This window comes from Musca vetustissima, unplaced genomic scaffold, assembly GCF_032173495.1.
Source record: "Musca vetustissima isolate MV318-11 ecotype Yass unplaced genomic scaffold, APGP_CSIRO_Mvet_v1 utg293727, whole genome shotgun sequence".
NCBI lineage: Eukaryota > Metazoa > Arthropoda > Insecta > Diptera > Muscidae > Musca > Musca vetustissima.
In genome coordinates, this window is record NW_026888238.1 from 1 (window position 1) to 9,466 (window position 9,466).

Below are 9,466 nucleotides of genomic sequence, written 5' to 3' on the forward strand. Positions count from 1 at the left end.
TAAAAAATTCAAATTTTTGGTAAAGTTATGAGCTTTTTAATATGGAGAAGAGGGCAAAAAATGTGTACAGTACTAATTTGTGTATACAGTCCAAATTATTTAAATCGCTTCGTATTTGAAATATACGAACTCTGCCGTCAGAATTATTTTTGATTCTTGTAAAACAGAATATAGAGAATAATTTAAAATTATTTTTTTTGTCGATTTTGCATTTGGTTTTCTTGATATTGGGCTTTTATTTTTCAGAAATAATGTACTGTATCTCCCGAATGCAAGGATGTAGCGATGTCAAAATTTGTCCATATCTTATCTAGGATAGTTGCATTAAATCTGTGAACAGAAAATTGTTCTATGATTACGAAAAAAATTCGGGGCTCAAAGGGTTAAAGAGGTTGTCTAAAAATAAGAAAATCTTTAAGAGATGTTTTGTAAAATTTTTGGTATTTTTAAAAATTTTATTTTCCACGTGGTCGTTGTATGAAAACCACATTTTCTCTGATATGGGTAATTAGTCCATATTCAAATTATCCATACAGACATATATTTTTTAGCATATTTTCAAAAAATATTTATGAAAAAACAGTAGTCTTTGTGTGCTAAAATTCACAATACACTGAGTATTGTGAATTTTTCGTGTTAAGGTTATTTTATTTTAGAACAGCACAATCGTCCCGATCTCTTCTTATTCTTTCTCTCTCTTTCTTGTCTAGTAGTAGATCAACGTCCAAAGCCAAAACATCACATGATGTGATCGTTGTTTGTTATCGTCGCCTAGACGAGCCCCCAAAAAGTTGTTGTGTATGTGTACTTTTTTATTTTTGGCAAATTTTGTCTTTCATTTTGAACGAATCATTTTCAAAACAACAAAAATAACAAACTGGTATTTTGTCGGTCTGAAAAGAGAAAGAAGAGGGCGTGTGAAGTTGGCGCGTGTATATATTATCGCGCTCCTACACTTTATTTCACGTTTTCTTGTAGTTTTGTTTATCAAAAAACGAAAACACGATGACATTTGCTTAGCGGAGAAGCGACCACCACTACTTCTAAATATGTTAATATATTTAAAACTGTATAACAAATACCCCGCTCTATTTATTTTTATTATTTTGTTTTTTGGATTTTTGTGTTGAAAATAATAGATACGTGGTCTGGTTCCGGAACAGAACATATACCTACATAGACTATTTGCGAAACTTTCCATATTTTTAAAATTCTATAAGAGTCTTTCTATAGTTAGATTACCTTCAAGAGGTCGGAAAACATTCTAGACATTCTTTTACGTATATGCATTTGTGCATAGTAGATCTTCAAGAGGTCCACTGTCGACAGAAGACCTTCAACTGGTCTTCTACATATAAATTTTTTAGATTGATCTTCAAGAGGTCTTCAGTAGACATACAACTTTCAAAAAGGTTTTTAATCCTTCTTGTCATATATGTTATTTGCCAAAGGGTACGTTCCTCCAAAATCTTAACCACTATTTAAGACAAAACACAATATATGTTAATTTTTAATGAGATTTCTGGAAAAAAACACCTTTGTTTCTGCACTCACATTCATTTCACATTGAAATGCTAGCAACAGCGGCGATAATCATCGCCTGACAACAAGTTGACGTCACTTTATATTTATCTTTTAGTCAACCACCATATGACTTCGCAATATTAATTTCAATATTTTTTTCTTTTCTTTGCAGTGAATGATGGCCGCACTGCAGCCGTACCACAATATCGTGGTTTGGGTAGTGCGTTTGCAACCATTTTCCGGCAAGAAGGTTTTCGCGGTCTATACAAGGGTGTAACACCCAATGTTTGGGGTTCCGGTTCATCGTGGGGTCTATACTTTATGTTGTAAGTAGAAAAAAACACACACACACACACACACTTCTTTGGACACACAAAATAATGCGGAAATTTTTTGTCTTTTCAGTTACAATACCATCAAAACATTCATTCAAGGCGGTAATGCCACCCTGCCATTGGGTCCATCAATGCATATGTTGGCTGCTGCCCAATCGGGTGCATTAACTTTAGTCTTGACGAATCCGATTTGGGTGGTTAAGACACGTCTGTGTTTGCAATATGGTGGAGCTGATGGCAAATCGGCTGAATATCGCGGTATGGTACATGCGCTGGCGCAAATATACAAAGAAGAGGGCATTAGAGGCTTATACAAGGTAAGGGCTTTTGAAAAACCTTTTTTAGAATAGTTTTTGTTTATTCATTTGTATTTTTTCTTTCTACATAGGGTTTTGTTCCTGGCATGCTGGGCGTTTCTCATGGTGCCATTCAATTTATGACATATGAGGAAATGAAAAACTGCTATAATGAATATCGAAAATTACCAATCGATACGAAACTGGTAAGTGCTAATAAATAGTTAAAAAGTTTTTATTAAAAAAACGACAGGGAAAACATATAGAAACAAATTTACTGGGACCTTCAGCAGAAAAATAATAACTTCAAAAGGTTTTCTAAACATAAAATGTTTAAGATGCTTCTTAAAGGTAAACAATCCATAGAAAACATTCTAGAAGATATATTGAAGACCGTGTAGATGTAAGATCTATAAGATGTCTTCTCGATCATGAGGGCTTTTAACTATAGAATATATTTTTGAACCCCTTTTGAATATGCCCAAGTTATAGATGACAAATCGAAAATCCTCAATTTATAGAAGTCCCTTTAATGGTATTCAATATAGAGAAGTTGTTTTGAAGGTCTTCAGTCTGTAGAAGTTTTATGAAGAGCTTCAGTCTATATAAAATTGAAGCTAGTATTAAAATATATTGTATACGAAATTGGTCCTTAAAAATATTCTTCAAAAAATCCTAAACTTTTATAGCACAAAAAAATATTTTTAAAAATTCCCTCGTTTATAGTCATTCCAAAAAAATATTTTTTTAAATATAATCCATGTCTTTCTGAGTCTTTAAAAAATTCTTTAAAAATTCCACCCCTTTCTGAGTCAAAAAAAAATTCTTTAAAAATCTAAAATTTTTTTAGTCCTTGAAAAAGTTTTTTTGTTTTGTAAATCCATGCCTTTTACAGTCCTTACAAAAATATTTTTTGAATAATGCACTCTTTTCTGAGTCCTAAACAATTTTTTTAACATATACAGTGGTGGTCACAGAATTAAAACATTTACTGTGGTAAACATTTTTTGATCAGCCCTAGATTCGTTTGAAGTATTTTTTAAATTTTTTTAATTCAGAACACTTCGATATACTGCACTTAAGAGATTTAGTGTGAGAATGGAAAATTATTGCATGTAATTTTTCCATAAATAACGGTTTTTATGAAAATACATCGACTTTGAAGTGGCCATATAATTAAAACATTGTGTGATTTTTTACTTTACAGCATTTTTTGAAAATATTTTTAAAAAAGCTCTTTAATTTAGTTAAATTACGTAAACTAAGCACCGATAAAATCATTTACGATAAAAATTTTTGAAAAAATTTGTAAAATCTATTAAAATTGCCAATAATTTGTACAGAACACCTTACATTTAGAAAATAACCCTTATTATAGAAAATAAAGGTCCGAATGCACCAGATATTGCTAGAATTAGTAGAAAACAATAAATAATTATCGAAATAAATAAATATTTGAAATAAAAACTGAAAAAATGGGAATTAACCTTAAGGAACAAATCAATTTCGATAGCCTTTATTGAAGAACGCAGGAATATTTTTGCAGTATGTGAGGAAATATCGATTGATATTGGCATTTATTATACCAAATCGATTGTTCGAGTAGTACAGAATATATTTCTTCAAAAAATATACAAGTCACAACAGAATGAACAGAGATCAACGCCTATGTTGACGAATAAAAGTTTCTGCCACACAGCAGCATTTTTGATGCTCAACACAAGACTTTAAATATTTGTCAAATTGTAATTTTTGTCTTTCTTTTGGGCTAAAATAGATTAAATGGGCATTATTGTATTCAAAAAATATTATTTTGGAAAAATATTGCCATGTTCAATAGATTTTAAGGGTCAAGAGTTAACCATCAAACATGCTGCTGTGTACCAGAAACGTTTTCTCGTCAACATAGGTGTTGATCTCTGTTCGTTCTGGTGTGACTGATATATTTTTTGATAAAATATATTCTGTACTACTCGAACAATCGATTTGGTATAATAAATGCCAATATCAATCGATATTTCCTCACATACTGCAAAAATATTCCGGCCTTCTTCAATAAAGGCTATCGAAATTGAGACGTTCTTTTAGGTTAATTCCTATTTTTTCAGTTTTTATTTTAAATATTTATTTATTTTAAGAATTATTTATTGTTTTCTACTAATTCTAGCAATTTCTGGTGCATTCGGACCTTTATTTTCTATAATAAGGGTTATTTTCTGAATGTAAGGTGTTCTGTACAAATTATTGGCAATTTTAATAGATTTTACAAATTTTTTCAAAAATTTTTATCTTAAATGATTTCATCGGTGCTTAGTTTACGTAATTTAACTAAATTAAAGAGCTTTTTTAAAAATATTTCCAAAAAATGTAGTAAAGTAAAAAATTACACAATGTTTTAATTATATGGCCACTTCAAAGTCGACGTATTTTCATAAAAACCGTTATTTATGGAAAAATTACATGCAATAATTTTCCATTTTCATACTAAATCTCTTAAGTGCAGTATATCGAAGTGTTCTGAATTAAAAAAATTTAAAAAATACTTCAAACGAATCGAGGGCTGATCAAAAAATGTTTACCACAGTAAATGTTTTAATTCTGTGACCACCACTGTACATGCCATTTTTAGTCCTTGAAAAATATATACATATATTTTTAAGAACGATTTTTAAGGCAGATCTTTTTTTTGAAAAATATCTGCCTTTTATAGTCCGTAAAAAATATTCTTTAAAAAATTACACCTTTTATAGTCCTTGAAATATTCTTTAAGAAACTCACGCCTCTGTGGACCTTTGAAAAAAATGCTTTAAAAAACTGACAATTTTTTTATGGGCTTTGAAAAAATATTCTTTAAAAAATCCACGCCTATTATAGTCCTTTAAAGATCTACGTCTTCTTAGTCCATAAAATGTCTTTCTGATTCCTAAAAAATATTCTTTTATATTCTTTCTTCCTTTGAAAACCTTATGTATTTAAATACGCAATGTCTTGCTTATATTTCATCATAAGATTCCTTGTTTTCTCAGGGTATTGTTTTGGCATAGCCTCCATATAAATATTCATAGACTTTCTATGGTTACTAGCCGCCTTTCAACACAAGTACCTGTTCTACCTTTTGCATGGTATAGACTGTGATCTTTTTAATTTTATTTGTATTTTATTTCTATTCTATGATTTATTTGTATTCTACGCAACAAATAACGATTTCTGTTGCGACGCAATGTCTCTCTTATATTTCATCATATGATTTTTTTGTTTGCAATTCATAGCGGCGTTTTCCGTTTAGACAACTTTATATTCAAAAGAGACACCAACCACCACCCACCTCCACACACAACAACTACTGTTTCTAATCATCTTCTATATGATATTGCCAATTTTTTTTTAATAATTTAAACAAAAATATTTTAGTTGTTAGGCCGCAAACTGGGCACGTGTATCACAATTTCATCTCTCACATTTGTGCATGCATCTTGGACCCCCGCTTGTTCATCTTTTTTTCTAATGGGGAATATGACACAAGTGCAATAAACCGGTATTTATTTCTATAGATTTTTTTGTTTGCCAGTGGAATTTTTTTTACAAATATTGCGCCATTTCCTACACTACTCTGAGGTAATGAAAGTGCCTGGCGGCTGGCATACTATTACCTCCAATTGAATTCAATATTTTTTTGTTTTTGTATGTATTGGTTTGTTGTCACACGCTGCCTCTTAGTTGCTTGATTATCAAATGTTTTATTGTTGTTGTTTTTGTCTGTGATCAGTGTCAATATGTGATAATATATTATAGCACATTGAGTGATTATAAATTGTTTTTGTTGTTTTTTAGATAATATTTAAGTCTATTTTATAATTTCGTAGAAAATAAAATGAATAATGGGAGGAAATAAGTCAACAACTAGTATTTTTGCCATTAATTTATTTTTAGAGGGGGTTTTGTATGATTTTTTATTTGTAATTGAAGGATTTAGATACCTATTAAGATATAAAGTTCTTAAATATTCTTTAAAAAAAATCACGCCTTTTATAGACATCGAAAAAATATTCTTCAAAAAATCCACGACTTGTTAGACCTTCAAAAAATATTCTTTATAATACCTTATTTAATTATTTTCCTTAAATAAAATATTGCTTTTATTAACACATTTTTTTTAATTCTCTCTTCCAGGCAACATCGGAATATTTAGCATTTGCAGCTATATCAAAATTAATTGCAGCTGCCGCCACATATCCCTATCAAGTTGTGCGTGCCCGTCTTCAGGATCATCATCACAGTTATCAGGGAACATGGGATTGTATTAAACAAACATGGAGGTACGAACGTATGCGTGGTTTTTATAAAGGTCTAGTGCCATATTTAGTGCATGTAACACCAAATATCTGTATGGTTATGCTAATATGGGAGAAATTGACCAATTAAAAAAACAGCAACAAAAAACCCCATGGCAATTTCCAATATTAGAATATATAGAAAATAACCTAGATAAAACAAACAAAACAAAAACCACCATCATCCCCCCATTAAAAAAAGATATATCCTCATGAATCTTAAAAAATCATAAATAATCTAGAAAAAAACGCAAAAGAGAAAAACTACTAGTTCGTAAAAAAACAACAACAGCAGCACAAAAAATGACAGAAATACGACTACAATGCTCAGTGTCGTGTGTTATATCACTCAAAGAAAAGCACTCTCAGTTTTTTGTCTTTCTAAATTTTTTTCTTGTAAACCACAAAATTTAGAATTTGAGAAAAAAATAATAAGAATAACAAGTGAAAACAACAATTTGTTGATGATCAATGTATTACAAAATAGTTTTATTATTTTAATTTTTTATGTTAAAAGAAACGTATTTTTTCGGTTTTAAAATCTCTAATTTTATATATAAGATTTTTTTTAGTTTTTTTTTATATGCTATATGTAATTTAATTTAGTTAAATATTAGTTTTTTTTTAACTGATTCCATAAAGATGCTAAGCGTCTTTTTTATCATTACCCAGAAATACTTAATTTTCTCCCCCAAACCACCCCCTCAAATTGTTCTAGTTTGTAAGTTATGAAAAAGTGTGGAGATTTTATTTTTTTTTTTAATTTTGTTGAGAAAATGGAATTTCTTTTTGTCAAGATATTACGATTTCATTTTATTTCAATTGAATTTGAATTGGTTTGAAACTTTGGTGAGGAGGAGGGAGGAGTCATCCAACCTCCGATATTTGTGATAGAATTTCTGTTCTAAAAAAACCTACAACATTTTTTTCGGAGGGGAATAACATCAAATTGTTTGGATTTATTAAGAAAAGTTTTGATTTAGAAGGTCTCTATATAGCCATATTGGTCTTTATAAAGTCTTAATGTCTTTTTATCTGGGTAATCTTTTGCGGACCTGAATTGCATGTTGAACTCTGTTTCCCACTAATCCATTACAACTTTCAGTATTTATAACATCAGTTCCCTAATTAGGATGGACAGGGGTTATTGAGAAACAATGTGAAGCATTGGACTACATTTCAGAACCCTCTAGGAGGACCCTTTTTTCAAAATTAATACGAAAAAAATGATAAATATGCCCTTATTGAAGAATATCCCTTTTTTAATTACATAATTCTACGCTTCGCACTTCTGAAAAAAAAGAAAATGTTGTAGGACTCATACACACTAGACGGCAAACCACCCCAGTAGCCGGTTTTAAGCTTTAAATTTTATTGTTCAAAACATTTTTTGTTATTGAAATACAAAATGTGTATATGATTATAATAGTAGGTTATTTTTTGACAAAATGTGTGGAGTACTGTACGAAAAAAAATTAAATCATAACGAAAGGAAGAAAAAAAGAATACAGCATAGCTATGTTTTAGATTAAAAAAATGAAATTGAAAATATTTTAAAATTTTTAAATATGTCAATTTATTAATGAAGACAATTGTTGTTACTACCCTTTTTTAACAAAACACAAAAAAATGTACGCCCGCTCGTTAAACGTCGTTTCAATAATCTCTTTATTTTTCTAATTTTTGTAAAATTACAAATAAAATTAAAGATATTATTTTCTTATATATTTATATTTTTTTTCTATCATCTATCTATCTTACCTATCTACTACAACTAGTTGTTAAGACTTTCTTTTTTATTAGTTTGTAGTTTAGTTAAAGGAAAAAAACTTGATTAATTTATTTTTAAAAAAATGAATGAATGAAAAACAAAATACAAAAAATAATAAATTTTAAAATACGCAAAAATTCTATACAACCTATAGACTATAAGCACAACTGAAAAAAAAAACAAAAAAAATTAAAAACAATTATTAATTACTTAAGCATTTTCTAAGGCTTTTCACTCTTCACTTAAAGCAAACATGGCATTCTTTTTTTTCAAATAGTCTAAGAGTAAAATTATTATATATGAAAATAATTAATTAAAACTCTTTTTTGGCAAAAAGACAAACAATATGTAAAAGAAGAAGATGATGAAAAAAACAACAACAAAACAACTAATGGCAATATATAGGAATGTAATAAAACAAAAAACCCAGAACAATTATAGTTTATAGTATTTTAGCACATCTATATATACTATGTACGTATATGGATAGAGAACACAACATTCTTATAAATTAAAGAGCCTATTTTTTCTGTGTGTAATTTTTGAATTATACATTATTAATTTTGTTTTTTCTCTTTTATTTGAGTCCGTCGTCATGGCCAATTTGTGTCTTTTCACAGAGGCCTTGAAAAGTGTGTTTCCAGGAAAAAAAATATGTGTGTCTTCCTTCAGCTTAAGTTGTTAATTACGTATTTTCGCTCTGTCTCTCTCTTTGCTAAAAATGATTTTTAATTAATTTTTTTCAAAGCCTTTAAAATTTGAAAAAAAAATTAAAAACAAAACGTATTAGTTATTGTTGTCCCTAAAAAAATAATAAAGTAAGCCAAACAAAAATAAAACAAAAAATCCAAAAATAAAAGCCAAGTAGTACGAGGTAAGCCTTTGGTTCCAAAATTTTGCTAATGTACAAATTTCACTTTTTTACCATCTCATTGCAGTTACGAAGGTGCCCGTGGTTTCTATAAAGGTTTGCAGGCGAGCCTATATCGTGTTGTACCGGCCACAATGATCACCTTTGTGGTATATGAAAATGTTTCCCATTATCTACTGCAACGTTCCAAAGAGAAAAAACTGGCGTAAATCAAGTCAACAATTCAAACAAACTAAATTCCAGTTCCTCTTCTATTTTTTTTTTATTTAAAACAAATATTTATACCAGTGTATATTTTATTTTGTGTGTGTGTTACTTTGTCAACTGTTTAGCTTTAT

The 9,466-nt window shown here is 29.2% G+C and overlaps 1 protein-coding gene across 1 annotated transcript; it reads left to right on the forward strand.

The window, feature by feature from the left end:
• Window positions 1–1,683: 1,683 nt before the first annotated feature.
• Window positions 1,684–9,337, forward strand: LOC133336031 (solute carrier family 25 member 32-like; the record flags this gene model as incomplete). Its single annotated transcript, XM_061544327.1, has 5 exons — window positions 1,684–1,850; window positions 1,930–2,176; window positions 2,248–2,361; window positions 6,326–6,471; window positions 9,196–9,337. Coding segments are annotated over 5 exons (816 nt in total), but the record flags the coding sequence as incomplete, so codon positions are not given.
• Window positions 9,338–9,466: the final 129 nt, after the last annotated feature.